Source organism: Bombyx mandarina, chromosome 24 (assembly GCF_030267445.1).
Source record: "Bombyx mandarina strain Sakado chromosome 24, ASM3026744v2".
Classification (NCBI taxonomy): Eukaryota; Metazoa; Arthropoda; class Insecta; order Lepidoptera; family Bombycidae; genus Bombyx; species Bombyx mandarina.
The window spans coordinates 9,736,542-9,759,433 of NC_143230.1; the positions used below are offsets into that span (position 1 = coordinate 9,736,542).

General features: G+C 42.4%; 2 protein-coding genes across 2 annotated transcripts in view; both read left to right on the forward strand.

The window, feature by feature from the left end:
- The window catches only part of LOC114243529 (transferrin), a 28,941-nt gene extending 12,597 nt beyond the window's left edge, over positions 1-16,344 (forward strand). Inside the window, exons 2-11 of the mRNA XM_028175046.2 lie at positions 4,405-4,513; positions 5,468-5,595; positions 6,854-7,005; positions 8,057-8,201; positions 9,596-9,753; positions 10,495-10,637; positions 11,192-11,404; positions 11,826-12,023; positions 12,854-13,233; positions 15,838-16,344. Coding sequence (XP_028030847.2) covers positions 4,405-4,513; positions 5,468-5,595; positions 6,854-7,005; positions 8,057-8,201; positions 9,596-9,753; positions 10,495-10,637; positions 11,192-11,404; positions 11,826-12,023; positions 12,854-13,233; positions 15,838-16,265 — 2,054 coding nt within the window. The 3' untranslated portion in view covers positions 16,266-16,344. The remainder of the gene's footprint in view (positions 1-4,404; positions 4,514-5,467; positions 5,596-6,853; positions 7,006-8,056; positions 8,202-9,595; positions 9,754-10,494; positions 10,638-11,191; positions 11,405-11,825; positions 12,024-12,853; positions 13,234-15,837) is intronic.
- Positions 16,345-17,949: 1,605 nt separating this feature from the next.
- On the forward strand, positions 17,950-21,403 carry LOC114243459 (uncharacterized). Its single transcript, XM_028174965.2, has 2 exons — positions 17,950-19,216; positions 20,342-21,403. Exons 1-2 carry the CDS (start codon positions 18,076-18,078, stop codon positions 20,713-20,715), a joined length of 1,515 nt encoding a protein of 504 aa, XP_028030766.2. The 5' UTR covers positions 17,950-18,075; the 3' UTR covers positions 20,716-21,403.
- The last annotated feature ends 1,489 nt before the right edge of the window (positions 21,404-22,892 follow it).

Below are 22,892 nucleotides of genomic sequence, written 5' to 3' on the forward strand. Positions count from 1 at the left end.
TCTATGTCGCAAGATTGGTTTTTCCTCAAACGTCATTATCAAATATGGCGGGTATAGAAGTAAGGAGCGCCATCTTGTATAAGGGAAAAGTTGAAAAAGTTGTTGAACATTTTGTCAATGCATTATTTACTCTGCACTACCTTCGGTTGGCTGGTAGAGAATGCTTTAGGCATTAAGTCCGCCAATGTAAATTTTACATGAAGTGTAATAAAAAATTAAAATGAATAAAAAACGTAACCTGTAAACAGCGAGCTATTGTTGGAAGATCCAACTTTTTTTTTCCTACCTAGCTGAGAGCCTTGAGGGGCTATTTCAGCGTAACCTTAACTAGTAGGTGAGCTCATGGAGCTCGAACCTGATGACGTTGCTAACACGAACCCTAGCAAGAGCCGTGCTTCGCTGAATCTACCACCGGATCGGAAAAGCGACCCACTGAAAAGATTCGGCGAGAAACTCAGTGGGCTGTGTCTGTGGGTTAATTTACTCGTCGAGCCCTTCGTCACAAGCGGTGGGCTCGACGAGAACGGTGACCGGTGCTTGAGGTACATAAGAGCACCGTTAGTGGATCGGGAGGATCCGAAATGACGTGCTTGGGGCGACGTCGACTGCTTTCCATTCTGTCCGCAGGATTGGGAATGATATGGCCCCCTTTCAGCGGATACATTTTAATACATACTCCTTAATTGAGGCCGTCAACGCAAAAGTGGCCTAAGCTTACCATAGTTATTATGGAGTAATGAGGTTTTAGGTTTTCATAAATTTGAATTTAATAAAAACAATACACGCGAAAATAATGTTTACAAAGCCATCTGTTATCTATGGGTGAAACTATGGATAGGCCGGTTTTGCATCAAAATTGATTATATCTATACTTCTATACTAATATTATAAAGAGGAAAGATTTGTTTGTTTGTTCGTATTGAATAGGCTCCGCAACTACTGAACCGATTTAAAAAATTATTTCACTGTTGGAAAGCTACGGTATCTCCGGGTGAAATAGGCTATATTTATTATATTTTCAATAAAATTAGGGATCCTTACTGAAACTCCAATAATGTAACCAAATGTGTAAAAAAAATACCTAAAATTCTTTACATCGGGTGCGCTATTTCCCAAGCGAAGCCGGGGCGTTTTAAATAAATTGAAATATACATATAAGCCTGATTATGAAAAATTGTGGGCTAGGCCGCTTTTGCGCTGAAGTCCTCAATTCCACCCTCCATGTTATTATGACATTTTATCTGTCAGTTGTGGTATTTTTTTATAATTTTCTAAATGTATTTGGCAAAGGTTAAAAGTATTTGTATCTGATTTGACAAAGGGTTCTTCTTCTAAGCCGCATTTGAATAAAGGTTACTTGGGAACTCATGCCAGTTGGAAGTCTCAGCGCTAGGGGGCCGCTTTTCAAACTAAAACGCATTACTGCTAGGCAGCAGATTTAGACGTAGCTTTGGTAACCCGCACGGGCTTATATGATACCGTACCGTCAGTGGGATAAAATCATTGAGGGAAATACGTTATGAAAGCTCTTGAGAGACTTATAATGAAGTTCAATTAACATCCCGCGTGTAAATACGGATGCGAACAGAGCCGACGCGATAAATTAATAACAAAAGATTAAAAGCCGGTTAGAAGACCTTGACAGTTCGACCATGTCAGAAAACAGGATTTTTTAAACCGACTTTAGAAAAGAAGGTTAATAATTCGACTGGATTTTTATAAAGACTTCTGAAAAAGAGCAGGTGAGCAAATTGACGTTGGTTTAACCGACTTAAGGAGGAGGTTCTCAATTCGATTGGATTTTTAAGTCGACTTATTAAAAAGAGTAGATCCGCAAATTTACTGTAAAATGGAGGTTCTCAATTCGACTGGATTTTTAAGCCGACTTTAGAAGAAGTGGTGTCCATATTGACTGTGTTTTTAACAGACTTCAAAAGAGGAGGATGCTCTCAATTCGACAGTCCTTTTAAACCGACTTCAGAAAAAGAGGAGGTACCCATATTGACTGTGTGTTTTTAACCGACTTAGAAAGAAAGAGGAGGATCTCGATTCGTATTTTTTTTGTATCAACTCAAAACCTTTTTCTGGATATGTCGTTTAGATGATTTACTCATTTATTTCATAGCCGATACTCTTCGTGTGGTCCCTATTTAAGTTGTCTCAAGATCCGACCCGTAATATTTGAGTTATCCTTATTAATGCATATTCAATTGACTTCGACTATATTGCTTTTCGTTAAAACCTTGTATTATTATTAATACCATCGTTAACATCCGCCGTATGCTGCGATACACCCAAGAACCGGTTGTTTAGCAGGAAAACATTGCTTCGCTGCGTGGCCCGCGTTATCCGTCTTCATTGCATTGCCTTTAGTAATGAATGTTACTTCGAGCACGATAGATTTTAAAGTTTTTAACATATATTTTTTTGTTTAGATGGGTGGACGAGCTCACAGCCCACCTGGTGTTAAGTGGTTACTGGGCCCATAGACGTCTACAACGTAAATGCGCCACCCACCTTGAGATATAAGTTCTAAAGTCTCAATTACAACGGCTGTCCCACCCTTCAAACCGAAACGCATCACTGCTTCACGGCAGAAATAGGCAGGGCGGTGGTACCTACCCGCGCGGACTCACAAGAGGTCTTACCACCAGTAATTACGCAAATTATAATTTTGCGGGTTTAATTTTTATTACACGATGTTATTCCTTCACGCGCGGAAGTCAATCGTCAACATTTGTCGAGTACGTATTTCATTAGAAAAATACTTAGGTACTTAGAGTACTTAATTTTCGCCGTTGGTCTTTTTTGAAGCGGTAACTTATTATGGGAGGATCAACCGTGTCGTAACGTAACGTTACGTAACGCGTTACGGCGCCAGTCTGTCTTGCGTCTCTTTCTCTCACGCTTAAGGCAGCGGTATTGAGAACGTATGTAGCTAACTATTTATATATCTCTTTCAATTTATATAAAAAAATTCGGTATTATCATATTAATATATATAAAATTTTAGTAATGATCTAAGGTTTTCTCAAGTTAGACAATTTCAATGTTAAATAGTTCAACTTAGATTAGTTTATCACTTCTGTCAGGCGCGCGGGCGTCCCGAACCATACACGCTTTATATTCTTTACTGGCTGACCCGGCAGACTTCGTAATGCCTCAATCGATAAATAAAAGACCTAAGCTTTTGTATAAAATAAACTTAGAACAAACAAAAGGAATCCGTCCGATGGGGGACACGTCAAAGAAAAACCAAAATTGTTATTTTTATTTAATCCCGAGCATTTTCATATTTATCTACCTTTTAAACCTTCTCTGGACTTCCACGAATAATTAAAAACAAAAATTAGCCAAATCGGTCCAGCCGTTCTCGAGTTTAAGCGAGACTAACGATGACCATGGACATCAACAACGTTAATGTCAACAATGCTATATCACAATGGCCACCCCATCCTTCGAACCGTTACTGCTTAGAGGCATAAATAGGCAGGGCGGTGGTACCTACCCGTGCGGGCTCATAAGATTTAAATTAAATCGTCGGGGCCAAAAGGATAAGACGTCCGGTGCATACGTATCTAATCTAAAAATCTATCTAAAAACATCACTTGTAGTACGTAATGCCTAAAAATAAATAAATAAAAAACAGCATAATTTCAATGCGGAAGCCATATTGAAAATTCAATGTCATAATGACTTCTAATGTAGCTTAATAAAAAATGTATGTAATTAAATGTAACTTTATACAAAAAGGTTTGGCAAAGTTGAAGGATTATGCTGCCAAATTAAAACGAATGTTTATAAAATGCATTAATGAAAATCACAATGTATTTTTTTTTGTACTATTTTCACACGCAAGATTTTCAAGTATTAACATCTTATATAGGTATGAAGTAAAGGAAACTAATTATAGTATTTTTATCAAATAAGCGAAAACATAGCTAGAATATTTCTATATTATAAAGAAAGTACCCATCATGATGATGAGTAATGAGTCAATGTTCAATTATTTTTAGGTTTTAATGCGAAACTGTATAAACTAGGCAAGCATAGCTTTGCATAGCAAAAAACAAGTGGGGAAATGTTCACATTTGTAACCACAGTATCTAATCATAGGGTGTAAGGTATCAAATTACAACATTTTAAAAAAAAGGTAATGTACCTTTGAAAAAAAAAGAGCTGGTTTTTTTTTCCTATTGGCCCGACCATGCATCGGTACCGGCTTATCGTTGAATTTTGGGATACCCTGTATACAAGTTCCGAACAACAACATTCAAGCCGTCAATCTGTCGAGTAATATCATCCGCTCGGTGAAATATCTTCTCTTAGACTTTGTCGTTATATCCCCAAAGAGTCTGGCAGCGATCATTAAAAATACGATCTTTCACACGTCTTTTGTTACAGTGCGTCTGTGCGTTGTCGAAGGCCGCGGCTCATACAAACGGGCCCCCAAGTTCTGTCCCGTGCTGGACGCTGAGGATTCGGGGGCGGAGTGCGTCATTGGAACCGACAGGTGAGTTGTTCGATTTACTGGTGGTTAGGACTGTGGACTGACTGGCAAGGTGAACGGAAGAAAACCGCGAGGTAGAGGCCCGACACGTTGGACTGACCAGATCCGCACTACCCTCGACATCACAGTTCACGATGCTCTATACTCGGCGGCAGATAGAGGCAAATGGTGTGGAATGGTCCGTAATGAACTCTTGTCGCGAAGAGGTGGTCACGACTCTCAGTACTGAGGAAGCCGAAGCAAGAAGAATGGAGGGAGCTATGGAGGGTAGAGGTAAGGAAAACCGTCTCATATGGAAGAAACTTTAAAAAGTGGGACACGCGTTTTGGGGAGGCCGCATATTTTACGTGTGACGTCATTGAATTCGATTCGCCATTCGTTTGCCAAAAGTGGCCTAACCCATAATTTTTCATATTCGCGTTTAGATATTTCAACGTATTTAAAAGATAATAAATTTAGATGCTAAATTGGCCTCTCTCTAGCTCCACCCATAAATTACAGATGGCTTTGTGATCATTATTTTTACACGTATTGTTTTTGTCTCGTAGGCAGTGTAAAATAATTCAAACCTTCATGGTAAGTTTAGGCCACTTTTGCGCCGACGGCTTCATTTCATACGGAAAGACCTATTATTAATTGACGAAGTCAATCGTGAACATTTGTAGAGTACGTATTTCATTAGGAAAATTGGTACCAGCCTGCCAGATTCGAACACCGTTGCGTCGCTCATCACAAATGCACCGGACGTCTTATTCCTTAGGCCATTACGACTTAGTTACAGAAATCGACGTAATTACTTCAGTGCGCCGCGTAGGGCACCGGTGACCTACAAGGCTGTCGATGCATATTCAATTGCCTTCGATTGCCTTTGAAGCCGGTTTTCCTTTAGCATTATTAGCAACGGGTTCGTATTTCGGATAGTAACGTATGCTTAATGTTTCTCCCATACGTCCTCAGGCTGGACTGTCTCCGCCGCATCCACAAGGGGACCGTTGACTTCGGCGTCTTCAGCCCCGAGGATCTGGTCGCAGCGCAATGGGCCAACGTTGACGTTCTGGTCACCAACGAACTACGGATGAGAGCCAGTAAGTTCCTGTTATAGATCCTCCATTGAAACCCTATGATATTAGACTACACATAATATATGTTAAGTGTTTTAAAAAAAAAATGCGTATCAAACGACACGTATGAGGCCGCGTTGAGGTTGTTTGAAGTCGTCGTGGCCTAAAGGATAATACGTCCGGTGCATTCGTATGTAGCGATGCACCGGTGTTCGAATCTCGCAGGCGGGTACCAATTTTTCTAATGAAATACGTACTCAACAAATGTTCACGACTGACTTCCACGGTGAAGGAATAACATCGTGTAATAAAAATCAAACCCGCAAAATTATAATTTGCGTAATCACTGGTGGTAGGACCTCTTGTGAGTCTGCACGGGTAGGTACCACCGCCCCGCCTATTTCTGCCGTGAAGCAGTAATGCGTTTCGGTTTGAAGGGTAGGGCAGCCGTTGTGACTATACTGAGACCATAGAACTATATCTCAAGGTGTGTGGCGCATTTACGTTGTAGATGTCTATGGGCTCCAGTAACCACTTAACACCAGGTGGGCGAGCTCACAGCTCGTCCACACATCTAAGCAATAAAAATAAAAAAAAATGAATTGAAAAATTTCTCTTGTAATAGAGAATGCTGTGTATAAGAGATACGACTTAATTCGCTTTGTCCTTTGCCTCCCTCCACGGTCGAGCGGTTCGCGAGACGCTCTGTTTACTCTCTCACTGTCATCATCATCATCTTAGGCCTTACAGCCCAGGGTGGGCCTTAGCCTGTTCCAGTATGTCTCTCCAGACTGCTCTGTTCAGGGCTTTCTCCTTCCAGTTCCTGACACCGATAGCTTTGAGGTCGCGCTCCACGCCATCCAACCATTGGAGTTTGGGTCTGCCACAACTTCTGCGGCTCTCTGGTTTGCCATAGAGCAGTTGTCTTGGCATTCTGGTATTCTCCATTCGAACCATATGTCCTGCCCATCGTAGGCGTCCAATTTTTATAGTTGTTATGATATTAGGATATTTGTAAATATCATACAACTCGTGGTTATAGCGCGTCCTCAATATCTCGTTTTCCTGAACAGCACCGAATATCCGTCTTAGGATCTTACGCTCGAACACAAGTAGACGGTTCTCATCCTTTTTGCTGAGTACCCATGTCTCTCACTCTCGCTCTACCTAAATTGTATCTTTTCTCTCTAGCCGTAACGAATATAACACGAGCTAAATTTAATTCTCGACGCGCCTAAAGAAGTTTCACTTCGAAAACCGAAGCTTAACTCATTTGTTTCAGGACCCTTCGAACGCAGCGTCGTTGCGGTAGTGAACAGAAAGATCCTGCCGGACAGTTCCACGTCGGTGCACGCGGTGCTCCGGAATACAACGCTGTGCCACCCGGGAGTCGGGGTCGATGACATCCGGCCCCTGAGCGACACACTGTCCGGGGTAACAGACTTTTTTTTTGGACCGGGGGGCGAACTTCCTTCGAGGTTTCCGTGCGGTTATTTTGGCAGTAGACCGCGGCAGTAGAATTTAGAGTTTTACCCACAAAACGACTCCCTTCCACTCTCGCCCAAGCGGTCGATTCTCCAGGTGTGATAATCCGGGCGGAGAAGGTTTTTACGATTGACTTCCACGGTGAAGGAATAGCATCGTGTAATAAAAATCAAACCCGCAAAACTATAATTTGCGTAATTACTGGTGGTAGGACCCCTTGTGAGTCCGCACAGTAAGGTACCATGACCCTGCCTATTTCTGCCGTGAAGCAGTAATGCGTTTCGGTTAGAAGGGCGGAGCAGTTGTTGTAACTAACTGTGAGCTCGTCCACACATATAAGCAATAAAAAGTAAAAAAAATGGTATTAGCAGTATTAGCAGTTCGATGTTTTTTATTTAACTTCAATTAAGTTTACTCCATTCTAATAGCTGAAGATTTTTTTTCGTTATGATATTTTTTCCATATTTTAAACGACTCTCCTGTGAAATTGTAAAAATGTCGCTCAAACCAAACATTCGATAAATACATTTATCAGTATCTATATAATAAATAATACGATAAGCAAAAACTTTGTATCCCTTTTTACGAAAATTGCGCTAACGGAGGAGTATGAAAATTTCCACACTTATAGAGAATATAGATAAGAAGTGCACAATGCTAATATTTTTATAAAATAATGCATAAAAGATACATTAACTCAATAAAGAAAACATTACACACACTACCATGTATTTGACACACACACGCATGCATAATATTTATTGTCAAATTTTTGTTCTTGACGTATATTGTCAAATTGAGAATAGATTAAATATTGTTTGTCTTTGTTAATATTTTTTATAGAGTAGCCTTGGCGAAATTTGTGATTATAGAAGTATAAAATACAATCATAATAGTGTACAAACTTACAATTCCAATTAATTATAGTCGAATTTCGACTACTGCGGGACCACTAGTCATTTCAAATCGACTGATTGCGATTGCGATTGATCTTTTACAGTATTTAGAATCTCTAGTATTGGAGAGATCCTGCGACCCGGACCTGTCGCTGACCGAGAACAGAGTGAAGTCGTTGTCCGAATACTTCGGGAAGGCCTGCAAGGCGGGGGCGTGGCTACCGGACAGCGCCAGAGACGCTGAACTTAGTAAGTAACAAAACCACCCATAACGGTCATCTTCATCATGGTCTGACTTTTTGGCGGGAACGCGAGTAGTGAAGTTGTGTGATTTGTTTTATTTTGTCTATGTAGTGTTTCTTCGGGTTTAAATGTGTAATAACGGTGGTTTATTAACTGTTTAATATCTGTGAAAGTGCACAAATGTGGGAAAATGAAACAAAGCCGCTGGACGTAACTTCCCGGGATCCTCCAAAAAGTCCACTGAAAAAATCTTAGTAAATGACGACCATTTTACTGATATTATATTTCATCCCATTTCATTTCATCCCAGTTGATTAATGTCTCAAATTAATCAACTTCATTTCATTTCATTTTATTTCACTCCATATTATAATTTTTCATAAAAATAAGAATATAAATTAAAATAAGACATGACTTAAAGGTCTTAGTTACCAGGTCATAAAATCCCTTAAAAAAACATCATGGTCTCGAGCTTAGTTGAAATATCGTCAAGTATCACATAGGTATGTAGCGCGTGACTAGAGTCTTCTTCACAGTCGGATACTCTTGGCAGAGTAGTCGTAGCTGTTGATGGACAGGGTTGCATCTCATCGTCGCCGCTAGTTTCCAAGGCAGTCGCACTTCGAGCGATGCTTCTCCATTGGAGGCAGCTGTTGGCATTGCGAGCATATGGTAGGCAGCGGCTTGGCTCTGCCCCTGGCATTGCTGAAGTCCATGGGCGACGGTAACCACTCACCATCAGGTGGGCCGTATGCTCGTCTGCCTACAAGGGCAATAAAAAAAAACATACTGGACTCTTTGACTTAAGACTATACGGCGGAAGCATTAACATTGGCTGGGAGAGCCAAGCTCTCTTAATTTTTGCTGAGTTGCTAAAGTTGTGTGAGGTCTAGCGTTATCATGATGAAAACTCACATCCCTTCTGTTGACCAATTCCGGCCGCTTTCTCTCTACTTCTTGCTTTAATCTCTTCAGTTGTTCGCAGTTCGCAGGCTTTCATAGTGCTGGTGATGATATTAATACAGCGCATGGGGTATCAACCTCGAGGTCCTCCGCCTTCTACACGGTCCTGTATGACAAGTCTCTCCATCAAATCTTCCTTTCAGGAGATGTGGCCAAAGAACTTGAGAATTCGTAGCTAAGCAATCGACGAAAGTCTATTTTGCATAAAATTAGAAATACAATCATAAATTTCCATCTGTGTTAGAATTAGATGATAAAACTTCTATCTCAGGCGGAATAGCAGCGTATATTTTGTCAGAACTATTAACAGTTCGCATATTATAATCAACCGATACAAAGGCAACAAAACTTTTTTTTCTATTTCGTCTTTCCGACCAGGAACCGCCAAAGACGCATTCTTTCGATGGCCGGACTATAATGCCGGTGAATGTTTTCAGAACATAAATATTCGTCAATGTGCGCCGCCTGCGGTAACCCATCCAAGTGTAGCGCTTCGGACGTGTACTGGGGGAACAGCGGTGCTCTCGCGTGCCTCGGGAATGGAGCTGGTGACGTCACTTGGGCGGAACTGGACGATGTTAACTCGTATTTTGCGGTGAGTTAAATATTTCGGGGTTTTCGAAGTCGCTGCGGAAGTTTTGCGGGTACTCATATTATGCGTTTAAGCCTTAAGTGACTATCGAAATTCGTAGATATTACCCCGCCTGCTGATGTTTTTCGCCCACCTGCCCTGTTGAAACTGGAAAGGCCTTCGAGCCACCAGTAATCATATCATCATACTGGTGGTAGGACCTCTTGTGCGTCCGCACGGGTAGGTACCACCACCACTCTGCCTATTTCTGCCGTGAAGCAGTAATGCATTTCAGTTTGAAGGGTGGGACAGCCGTTGTAACTATACTGAGACCTTAGAACTTATATGTCAAGTTGGGTGGCGCATTTACGTTGTAGATGTCTATGGGCTCCAGTAACTACTTAACACTAGGTAGGCTGTGAGATCGTCCACCCATCTAAGCAATAAAAAAAAATCATGTCAATCATAAAAAACCGTAGACCTCAAAATATGAATGTCATTTGAGACGTGAGGACTTTAGACTTTTAAAGCTATTGAAGGGTGTTCCATACCACAAAAGTTATAATCTTCTAAGAGCTGTCGCGAATAGCTCTTGGTAGCGATAGCTATCGTAGAAGACGGATGCCTGAATCGCATTAATGACATATATTAAAGATAAGCTTACATAAATATAAGTTGCGAACAACAACATTTGGGACTGTCAGGTGATCTCTCTAAGCCTGAATTTAAGCTTTTATGTATGGTGATACATATGTATTATTGCAGCTCACACCCTCGACAAACCCACCCAGTTCTGCAGCTGATCAGTTCGCGTATCTCTGCCGAGACGGTACCTGGCAGGACCTCAATAACAACCCTGAGCCTTGCGTCTGGCTGCACAGACCTTGGCCAGTAATTGTCGCTAAAAAGTAAGTATTTTACTAAATTTTTTTTCTCTTTAATATTTACAATCAGTATCCTCTACTTTTATTAGATGCGTTGAAATTAATTACATAGTCAGTCAGAGCGTGACTCCAGCGAGCCATCTACTCTAAATTTAAAGATTTGTCATTGGTTTTTTTTTTACTAAAATTGATTATTCCTTATTCGATGGAAAGTCTTCTCGACTACATACTAAGCCATTAAAATACTAAATATTTTTAATTAACTACAACACTTATCACAGATGTGACATGGTTAATGTTCATTTCTTATCAAGAGATGTCACGATGCCTTTATAGTATAAAATCTTTAAGAATCCACGGTTATTATAACAACAACAAAATATTATTATGGTATATAATTTCATAATAATCTAAATTTATAATATAAATAATAAAATTTCGTTATGATTTTCCGTACAACAAAAATTGAATACGTCAACACATCAGTCGCTTTTATTAATTGTCTCTACATCGAAGCTAATGAAAGTATCTTCATTTATCCTCCATTCATATGGAAAATTAACAATACATAATTGTAGGAAGGCCGCAGAAGCAGTAGCAAACTTAGACAAAATCTTAACGAACACCAGCATCACGGTGGACCAGCATTGGCGCGGGGCCCTGGCCGCTCTGATGGAAATCCACCAAGCTCAGCCCGAGAAGCTTCAACCTCCTAAAGTTCCTTTGGATTATTTGGCCAGAGCCAAGGGCTTTAGAGAGGCGTATAGTCAAACCGGATGTGATCCTCCCAGGTACACAAGAATATAATTAAATAACTGTTTAATATGTAGCTAGTTTTCCAAAATACTTAACCCATTGAATTTACGTCTGGTGATATAAGCAGTCATTCAGACGATTACTATTGTTAGCTTTTAGCTACAAGTTCAATTAATATAAAATACAACAGTTCAATTAAAATTATTATTGGAATAAACCGCTTTAGTGAAATACACTATATCGTACAACTTGATATGACGTCGGGTTATTAACAAATTTCGAGATCAGAAGATTAGTTACTTATTTAGTGTTTTCTTAATAGTAATAGGTATGAAGCTTATAATAATTAATTGACTCTGTAAAAAGCCTAATAAAAGTAGCATTGAATGAATATTTTTAATAATAAAGACGAAAATAAGAAGTAATCTAAAATATACATTGACGATATTCCGATAGGTTCATTACTCTATGCACTACATCATTTCTGGCGAAGGCGAAATGCGAGTGGCTTAGCGAAGCCGGAGCTGTCTACGGCATAGCCCCTCCTCTTCAGTGCATAGTTAGAAAAGACATGCAAGAGTGTATGAAGTCGGTCAGCACTGGGGAGTCTGACGTCACAGTTGGGAACAGCGACTGGCTTGTCAAAGGGAAAAGGTATGTTCTATAAATACAAGCATCTCATGAATTTGAACGTGAAAATACGAAATATTGTTTTCATTTAAAATTAGACACTGAGCAAATTATATACAGCAGAAATGGCACTTTAATAAAATTTTGGTTCTATCTCAGGATGGAATTATAATTACATAGCAACAAAGTCAGATTGTCGCGAAGGATAAATTATTTCTCATTGCTCTTGAACTAGAACGATTCTTAAGCCTCTGGGAACCATTATTCAGTCCATTGATTTTCCATTTTTAAGTTAAACTTGAAGTCAGATGTGCAATAGTTTTGAGAACACAAAGGGTCCAATCTAGACCGACTAATCTGTACCGCTTTATAGTTGCGAGTGTATCGTTAGGATGATGAGTAATATAGGTATTTACGCATCATCGCTACGACCAATTTCTATAGGATTTAAATTTATTTAAACTATACATTGATATTTGTCACCAAAGTTATTGTAATGTGATTGGTCTGAAAATCTTAGCTCTTACGATACATGGTACAGTCGATTGTCATGTAATATTTTAATGGTAAGATGGGCGAGGTCATTGCCCACTTGGTGTTGAGTGGTCATCGGAGCCCACGTACATTAACCTGTCAATACCGACGCCCATCTTGAGACCCTAGTTCTAAGGTCTCAGTTTTGACAGTACAACGGCTGCCCTGCCCTTCAAACCGTAACGCGTTACTGCATAGCAACAGAAATTGACAATCGATATCTACCGAGCTATATACCCGAGCTGGTATTCATATGACTCTCTACCAGGAGCACATTTACCAATCTCTTATTTGTGTTGTCTGTATTTTCTGATTCACAGAGATTTGTCTATAGCCCCGGTTCTGCACGAAGCGACACCTATCGTCGAGAAAACGAGCACAGTTGTGGCTTACGTCAGAAAGGATTCAGAAATAAGCAGTATGGTGGACTTGCGCGGTAAGAAGGCGGCGTTCCCTCGGCACGACGGCGCCGCCTGGCATTCCGTGCTGCGCTACATTATTGAACATCAAAAGATCACCTGCAGCGATCTCGTCGAAGAGTATTTCGAGGAGATCTGCGCTCCGGGTGTCGGGGATGAGAATCCCGGTGGCAAATTAAAGGATTGCTACGAAGAAGGGGAGATGGATCCCCTCCGCTACCTCGCTGAAGGCAAAACCGATGTTGCTTTCGTCAGTATTAATAGTTTTAATTTGTTCAAAGGTTTGTCTATTATTATTAACTCTATCTATACATATAAATAAAATTGGAGTGTCTGTTTGTAATATTGAAATAGCCTCTTTTTACTACATGCATATGAATATATACGGTAGTATACGGTAGTAGTCGTCGTGGCCTAACGGATAAGACGTCCGGTGCATTCGTGTTGATCGATGCACCGGTGTTCGAATCCCGCAGGCGGGTACCAATTTTTCAAATGAAATACGTACTCAACAAATGTTCACGATTGACTTCCACGGTGAAGGAATAACATCGTGTAATAAAAATGAAACCCGCAAAATTATAATTTGCGTAATTACTGGTGGTAGGACCTCTTGTGAGTCCGCGCGGGTGGGTACCACCACCCTGCCTATTTCTGCCGTGAAGCAGTAATGCGTTTCGGTTTGAAGGGTGGGGCAGCCGTCGTTACTATACTTGAGACCTTAGAACTTGTATCTCAAGGTGGGTGGCGCATTTACGTTGTGGATGTCTATGGGCTCCAGTAACCACTTAACATCAGGTGGGCTGTGAGCTCGTCCACACATCTAAGCAATAAAAAAAAAAAAAAAATACGGCACATGTATACACCAAAATATCATTTTTTACAATTTTTGTCTGTCTGTCTGTCTGTTTGTTCCGGCTAATCTCTGGAACGGCTGGACTGATTTTGATGGGAATTTCACTGATAGGTAGCTGATGATATAAGGAGTAACTTCGGTTTTTTTTAAACTAGCTTTGCCCCGCGGCGTCACCCGCAGTTATTGTCGTACCGCGCGCAACATGGCGGGACTCGCCTATCAATAATAAAATTTAATGTGTCCGAAGCGAAGCGAGGGCAGGTCGCTAGTAATGTATATAAAAAGTCGTCTCGCGTTGTTTGTTCGCGACGAATTATGAAGCGATCCAAATCTTTTGCTGGCTGTGTCCAAATCGAGATATAATCGTTTTCATATCAATTAATAGTCGCTATATTTTTTTATTGATTACTTATGTCAAATGGTTACGATAATCTGTGAGTTCCGCAATTCTCCAACAGATGGCGGTGTGGGTTAGTTGAGTGACACGTTTCAGTGTTCAGGTTGTTCTAATAGATGGCGCTGCGTTATGATCTAAATGGCACGCTGGATTTATTAGAATATCGGATGATCATGAGTGCTCACGGTTGACCAGAGCCCCTTTTTTTTTTTTTTTTTTTTTTTTTTTTTTTTTTTTTTTTTTTTTTTTTTTTTTTTTTTTTTTTTTTTTTTTTTTTTTTTTTTTTTTTTCGGGTAGTGGGCCGAACCTCCTACGAGGTCCCCGCGCAAAAGGGGCGCGCGGGGTATGTGAGACTCAACGATCTGCATGGTGTTGTGAGCAGACCGCGGGCCCAAGGATTTTAGGACCCACCCACTAAACGACTCCCCTGCACTCTTACACCCGACGTCCGATCCCCTCCGAGATCAGAACCCGGATGAGGTAGGGGGGCTACCGCGGTCAACACTACAACCAGACGGCGCGGCTCACCCCAAGGACGCCCAGCCGACGGAGCCTTCGAGGCGAATCGAAGGCTCTGAAACGTCGGCCGTCTCGGTACGGCAGCCCGTCGGGCCGCCCAGACGGTGCCGCTGGTGTCCCGGAATACCCCGCTGGACCAGAACCAGCCTGCCGGGTCGGGACGCGATACACCGTCGACCGGTCGCTCTATTCACTCCACGGCAGCGCGCTAGAGTGCTGGTAGCGCGCCGCGCGGCCTCACCCCCTCAGGTCGCCCCTTGACCTTCACCGGGGGGAGGCCGCCACCTACAGGGGCCGGGACGTACGGGCGTATTCCCGCCTCCGGCCCCCGGCTCGACGGCGACGGATCGGTGCGGAAAGGGAAGAGCTCTCCCTCTCTCGCTCCGCCGCCTCCTTCTGCGATATGGTGGACTCGCAGAAGTCGAGCATCGCCTTCCAGGACGCGTCGCTGCCGAGCATCGTAGCCACGACGCGCGGCAGCGAGAGGTCCTCTCCTATGACCGCGACGAGGGCGGCGCGTTGCTCGTCGAATCCAGAGCAACGCGCCAGCGTGTGTTCCGCTGTGTCTTCCTCGTCGCGGTCCGCGCAGTGGTGGCACTGCGCCGTCGGTTCCCTTCCGGCTATCTTATGCAAGTACCGGCCGAAACATCCGTGGCCGGTAAGCATTTGCGTCAGCCGGAAGGTGAGGCATCCGCGGTCACGGCCCACCCAGTCCGCGAGGACCGGACGGACCGCCTCGACGGTACGGAGGCCGGCCGACGGGTCCGCCAAGCGGCGAGACCACGCCTCCAGCACGGACCGCCGAGATTGGAGCCTCCGCGCTCGAACTACTCCTTCGCCGGGGCGCCCTTCCCCCCTAGAGCGAAGGTCGCTACGCCACCGGTAATCTATTATATCATACTGTATTTGATTACTTATGATAAATGGTCATACTCAGTAAAAAATTTTTATTATAATTCGCTTTTTTTTTACTTTCCAAGAGGGCCCCAAATTCTTGTGTGCCCAAGGGCCCCAGCCTAGTTTAAGACGTCCCTGCATCCATGGCTTCTTCGGTCGACCTCTTCCCCCTCTGCAATCCAATATTAGGACTAATATAAATATTTTCGTTTATAGGAATGCCAAGTATGGACGCTTCCAAAATCAGACCGCTGTGTCCGGACGAGAACCAAATGTACTGCTTCATAAGTTGGTCCAACGTTGGCCACGTGTTCGCCGCCAATAACGCAACTGACAGCCGAAGGCACGAGATCGTGAACGTAATGACGAAACTGGACCAACTGTTCGGCAAACATCCCCCATTCCACAACCCGATGTTCTCAATGTACGGCGCCTTCAATCACGAGATGGACGTTATATTCCACAATAACACGAAAACGTTGGCCACGGACGCCATGTTGGCAACGCATCCATATGATAAAATACCATTGAATTTTGAGCGGGAGATCTCGAAGATGACCGATTTTGTTTGCGCTTACGGCGTCAATATGACACCTTCTTTGTTTTTATTAATAAGTCTAGTCGTTTTTGTGATTTTAAGATAATATTATAATAAAAATAAAACTATATTTAAGTAAACCTTTTTTGAACTTAGAAGGGCATTAAAAAAAAGTTCTATGAGAATGGTTTTTCATTGATTTTTCCTGTTAACCTGGAAGATGTGGTAAAGGTCCCATTGGTTTTCCAAAGACGCTCTTTACTGGTGGTATGGCGTGCTGTGAGCCCGCACGCATGGGTAGATATCATCACCCCGCCTATTTCTTTTCCTCCTCCGTGCGTCATATTCCTCAGTGCTGAGGGTCGTGACCTTTACGGAGCACTTTTGTTAGGACTATGTTCCTCCATTTACTCCTGTTCTCCGCGCAGTGGATAGCGACATTGATGCTGGATTCCAAAGTCGTCTCAATCTGATCGGACCAGCGCATGGGACTACGCCCCCTAGGCCTCTTTCCTTCCACTTTGCCGGTGATGAGAAGTCTTTCGAGATTGTCGCCCTTTTTCCTCGCAACGTGGCCGAAAAACTCTAAAATCCTACGTAAGCAAATGGTGTAGAGTCTTGAGGAGACGCCTAGTTCTTCGAGGATTGATGCGTTTGTCCGATGCGCCGTCCAGGGAATCCGCAGCATTTTCCTCCAGCACCACATCTCAAATGCGTCGATCCGACTTCGAGCAGCATTCTTCCTTCTTCCTTCCTTCCTTCCTATTTCTGTTAACTGTTTGTAAAAGTTAACTTAAATTTGTATGGAGCTGCAATGTTTGCCTACGTTATTAGTTATTATTTTTGCAAAGAACATTCGTTAGATACATCGATTGCAAATAGTGTTATCAGTTTATAAAGTATAAACGTGTGGATACTTAAATATCTGTACTTAATACAGATGATATATTTAGATGGATACAAAATTTAATAATTAATATTATAATTATTCAGAATAATGTTGTTACGAGTCAGTATTATGAAAATACAGAAAAACGAATAAAAAGTGATATTGAAGTGATAACTTCTTATGGAAAGGGAAAGCGCCGCGTTACGTAACACGTTAAGGTACCAGTCTATCAGTCCAGTTAAATCAAAGTAGACTTGACTGTCATAATTCTATCTTAATAGTTAAATAATTCAGTAGCAATTCATAATAAGATAATTATTACGTCGCTCGCTTCGAATATAACTCCCCTTTTGTAGTCTTTAAGCAACGTTTTTTTATAGTTGTTTCAACTATGTACAATTTTCCAGAACATTCAAGAATATTCAAGAAATGTTCTAGACTACTAGTCTCTATGTCAAGAGCATTTTTGGGGTCATTTAGTACATTCTCTACACACCCCAAACACTGGAAAATGCTTTAAAACATTCAAGAGGTTCCAGTTGTTTCGATATAAGTTTTCGTTATTAGACAACAGATGGCATTAATCGTACTAACACAAAATTTTACCTGTTTTCTATCTTAATGACATTTTTGTATCAATTTTAATTACTGAAGTGACCACTGACCAATTGTAATTTTTTCCAATACAAGAATCACGAAGGTACCTAATGTAGCCTGATCTTATATTTTGATAAAAATACTAAAGCCACCATCGTATGTAATTTATTTGACACCTATTGAAGCAAACTAAAGTTATGTTGCTGTTGACTTGAAGAAATATTTATTTCATAAATAATATAAAACAAGTAACACACTTCACTCATTCCGGCCGAAAAGTACCCATTTGACTTTGTAACAATTTCACTATAACTGTCAGTGTCAAAGTTTTGATGAATGAAAAGAAACAATGTTAGTGGCAATTTTTTTTTAATTTGGCGCTAACAAAGTTTTGAACTATTAATTAAACTTTAACGATTGTGACAGAAAAATGTCTTCTAAAGACTTAAATAACTTCTTAAAAGCATTGGACGCAGTCAAAGAAGATTACACTTGCGGCGTCTGTTCAGAACTCTGTAAAAATCCAGTGACTTTGAGTAAATGTTTTCATTTGATATGCGCTAGTCACTTCGAGGGCTTGGACGCTTGTCCGACTTGCGGGACGAATTTGGAAGGTTGCAAAACCTTCACCGACGAACGTCTTGCCGTATGCATAAACTCTGCGAATAAATTAGACGAGATATTCAGTTGTTTTAGATCTAAAGAAACGTCTACGACAAAACAAGATAAAATCGAATCTAACAGTAAAACCACGTTAACAGACGTCCGAAAACCTCAGGCAAAGCTCCGAAGCCATGATATTTCAATAGCCAGCAGTAAATTCAGCAAGTCCAGTGAAAAACGCAATAATAAAGGTGAAACGCCACTACACATCGCCTGCAGGTTAGGTAAAGTTGACAAAATCACCGAACTATTAAACCAGGGCGTCAATACGAACACTAAAGACAATGCCGGTTGGACGCCTTTACATGAAGTTGTTCAAAATGGACGACTCGACTTAGTCACTCTTTTACTCCAATATAACACTTTGATTGACGTGCCGGGGCTCAATAATGAGACACCATTGCACGAAGCAGTCAGATATGGGCACCGAGAAATCATTGAAGAACTCGTCAAACATGGAGCAGACATAAACTGTAGGAATTCTAAAGGGGAAACCCCACTGCAGTTAGCTACAGATGACTTGAAAATAATATTAAAGAAGGCATCAGAAAGTTTGATTCAAACACAGTCCGTTAATGTGACTCACATGTCGATCTTGCACTCGGAGTTAGATTTTGATGATATAAGAGTCTATTGTGTATCTCAGCAGAAGTCAGTTATATCAAAACTAAAATTGCTATGTAAACAACACAGCAATTTGCATATTGAAGTCAAATTTACAAAAAAAGTAACGCATTTGATTGTTGATGCCGAGAACGGTATATGTATGTCGACAATGGATGTACTGCAGGGGATCGTGAATTCCATATGGATATTAACGTCAGATTGGGTCCTGAAATCTACAGAAGATAGTTTGGAGCAGTTTGAACAATTTGAGGTTACTGGAGTGGGTACAGCATCCTACAATGGTGAGATTTTAACTGTTAACTTTGTTTAAAAATAAGAATTTTGAAACCAAATAAAAAAAAAGTTCAGATGAGTGGACACGCTCACAGCCTATCTGGTATTAAGTGGTAACTGGAGACCATAAACATCTACAATGTAACTACCGCCACTCACCCTGAAACATGAGTTCTGGGTCTCAGTTTTTACTATACAATCGCTACGCCACCCTTCAAACCGAACTGCATTACTGCTTCGTGGTAGAAATAGGCAGGTTGCTGGTACCTACGAAGCGGACTCAGAAGATGTCTCACAACCAGTTAAATATTTCAGTGCCAATTTTTTTTTAAATATATGCCATATTTAAACAATATTCAGTAAAACAGTGTGTATATAGTGCTAAGTGCTGAATAATATTTTTTGCCTCTATACAATACAATAAGAAGTCAAAATATCCATTCCCGATCTTGCGGACAGAATGGAAAGCAGTCGACGTCGCCCCAAACACGTCATTTCGGATCCTCCCGATCCACTAACGGTGCTTTTAGGTACCTCAAGCACCGTTCATCGTTCTCGTCGAACCCGTCGCTTGCGATGAAGGACTCGACGAGTAAATTAACCCTCAGACCCAGCCCACTGAGTTTCTCGCCGGATCTTCTCAGTGGGTCGCGTTTCCGATCGGTGGTAAATTCTGCGAAGCACGGCTCTTGCTAGAGTTCGTGTTAGCAACGTCGTCAGGTTTGAGCCCCGTGAGCTCACCTACTAGTTAAGGTTACGCTGTAATAGCATAGAATAATATGAAAAAAAAAAATCAAAATATAGGCACCCACTCAAGACTGAGTTTAAATAAAGACACTGCATGATATCTCTGCATACCAATTTTCAGCATCATACATTGAAGAGCTATCTTAATGTGTACCACCTTGTCTGTTAATATTAAATTTATAATTTAACAACCCTATATTCCTTGGCTGTACTCATGGATGAAAATTTCTGTTTCTCTGAGAGAATCAATCAATCAATTTAATCAATCATTGTATGTATCAAGCTACTTCCCTAACCGCTTCTAATCATAAAGGACATGAACCTTATTTAGTTTCACATCATCTTCATATTATCTTCATCAAACTATAATTTGAAATTTGTTACAGGCCCTAAAACAGCTCGCTACAACAAATACAAGCAACTACCGGGAGTGTTTGATGGCTGCCACTTCTATTTACACAATTTCAATATGAAATACGAAATATCCAAGCACCTGGTGCTGACCAAAGCGACTATAAGCAAGCTGATTACTGATGCAGGCGGTATAGTGCTCAGGAGAGTACCCAACCCGGAATCCATACCGGACCAAGAGAAATTGGTGCCATATCATGCTAAAAAAGATGGAAAACTATATATTTGTTCGCATTATATTATTTTTAAAGACACGTACCAGCCAATGTACAATATGCAGCATCTTAAAGCGCTGCCAATAGGCTGGTTGATAGAGTGCATAGAGAGATATGAACTGTGTGATCCGTGATAGAGATTGGAACTTGTTCCTTGAAAGCAACAAAACTGATAATCTATATATTAATATGTGAAGCAAAAACTTTGTACCCCTTTTTACGAAAAATGCGTGGACGGAGTATGAATTTTTCCACACTTACAGAGAATATAGAGAAGAAGTGCAGAATGCTAATTTTTTTTTTAAATTATGATATGATATATTAAAAATATATTAAATCAATACAGAAAACATTACACATACTACCATGTATTTGACTCACACACACATAGTCTTTGTTTATTGTCAAACTTTTATTATTGCTTAAAGTCAATATTGTTTATCTTTCTTGGCGAAAACGGTGACTATAGAAATATAATAGTTTTTGACAATAGAACCATAATAATGTTCAAACTTATGATTTCAATTAATTATAGTCGAAGTTCGATTACTGTGGGACCACTAGTGCTAATAAATACTTGTCCTTTATGAAGCCAGCTGATGTACGCCCGAGGGCAACGACCCCGCGCGTCGGTTTATTTATAATTGCATTACTTTGCTGCAGATGTAAATGACAAGCAATGTAGCATACAAGTTGAATATTTTTGTATCATGGGTGTCACACTATGTCCTTTGAAAAGGTTCATAATTTTATTATTCTTAATAATCCATAAATTAAAATTAAGTATTGATTGTATTAAATCTGATTGTTGAAACTGATAAAGTTGAATTATTAAGTTATATAAAGTTGAATTTAATTCATATTAAATTATAAGCATATTCATATTTCATTAATATAAATATATTTTATTTTTTTATTGCTTAGATGGGTGGACGAGCTCACAGCCCACCTGGTGTTAAGTGGTTACTGGAACCCATAGACATTTACAACGTAAATGCGCCACCCTTTTTTTTTTTTTTTTTTCCGGGCCGAGGGCCGAACCTCCTACGAGGTCCCCGCGCCTAGGGGGCGCGCGGGGTATGTGAGACTCAACGATCTGCAGGTGTTGAGAGCAGACCGCGGGCCCAAGGAATTTAGGGCCCACCCACTAAACGACTCCCCTGCACTCTTACACCCGGCGTCCGATCTCCGTCCGGGGTCAAAACCCGGTCAGAGTAGGGGGGTTCCCGCGGTCAACACTACAACCAGACACGCGGCGCCACCCCGAGGACGCCCGACCGACGGGTCGTCGAGGCGATAGTCGACGACCAACGACGTCAGTCTCCGCGGTACGGCGGCCCTTCAGGCCGCCCGGGCGATGCCGCTGGTGTTCCGGGATACCCCGCTGGGCCAGAACCAGCCTGCCGGGTCGGAACGCGATACACCGCCGACCGGGTTGCTCTTCCACAGTATGTTCGGCGACGACAGCGACGACGAAAATGCGGACCGCATCGCAGTCCGCAGCCGCCGACGCGTCGTCCCGTCCTCCTGGTGCCAGCGCGCTAGAGTGACGGTAGCGTGCGGCGCAGTCTCAGCCCCCTTAGGTCGCCCCGTGACCATCACCGGGAGGAGACTGCCTCCTCATAGAGGCCGGAGCTGGACAAACGCCCTCCTCCGACCCCCGGCTCGACGGCGGCGGCACGGCGCCGAGAGGGAGGAAGAGTTCTCCCTCTCCCGTTCCGCCGCCTCCTTCTGCGAGATGGTGGACTCGCAGAAGTCGAGCATCGCCTGCCAGGACTCATCGCTGCCGAGCATCGCAGCCACGACGGTCGGAAGCGACAAGTCCGGTCCTATTTTTGCAACGAGGACGCGGCGCTGCTCCGCGAAAGCGGGGCAGCACGCGAGCGTGTGCTCCGCCGTGTCCTCGTTGCAGCCACTGCAATGGTGGCACTTCGGCGTCGGCTCCCTCCGGGCGACGAGGTGCAGGTAGCGACCGAAACAGCCGTGTCCCGTGAGCACCTGCGTCGCTCGGAAGGTGAGACGTCCTCGGTCGCGGTTCACCCAGTCCGAGAGGACCGGGCGGATCGCCTCGACGGTCCGTCGCCCGTAGGCGGGGTCCGCCAGGCGGCGAGACCACGCCTCGAGCACGGCACGCCGAGATTGAAGCTTCCGCGCTCGAACTTCCGCCGCGCCGGGACGCGGCTCCCCCCTGGAGCGGAGATCACATCGCCACGCGTAATCCGCAGCAAGCGCCTCCGCTTCCAGGTCCCAGGGAGGCGTCCCGGCGAGCACGCACGCCGCCTCGAACGAGACGGTGCGGTACCCACGAACC

What these genes read in the sequence shown, in the direction of transcription:
- LOC114243459 (XM_028174965.2), top strand. Translation starts at nt 18,076, where the DNA reads ATGTCTTCTAAAGACTTAAATAACTTCTTAAAAGCATTGGACGCAGTC. An exon ending in GGGTACAGCATCCTACAATG is followed by an intron (nt 19,217 to 20,341) that starts GTGAGATTTTAA and finishes AATTTGTTACAG; the next exon opens with GCCCTAAAACAGCTCGCTAC.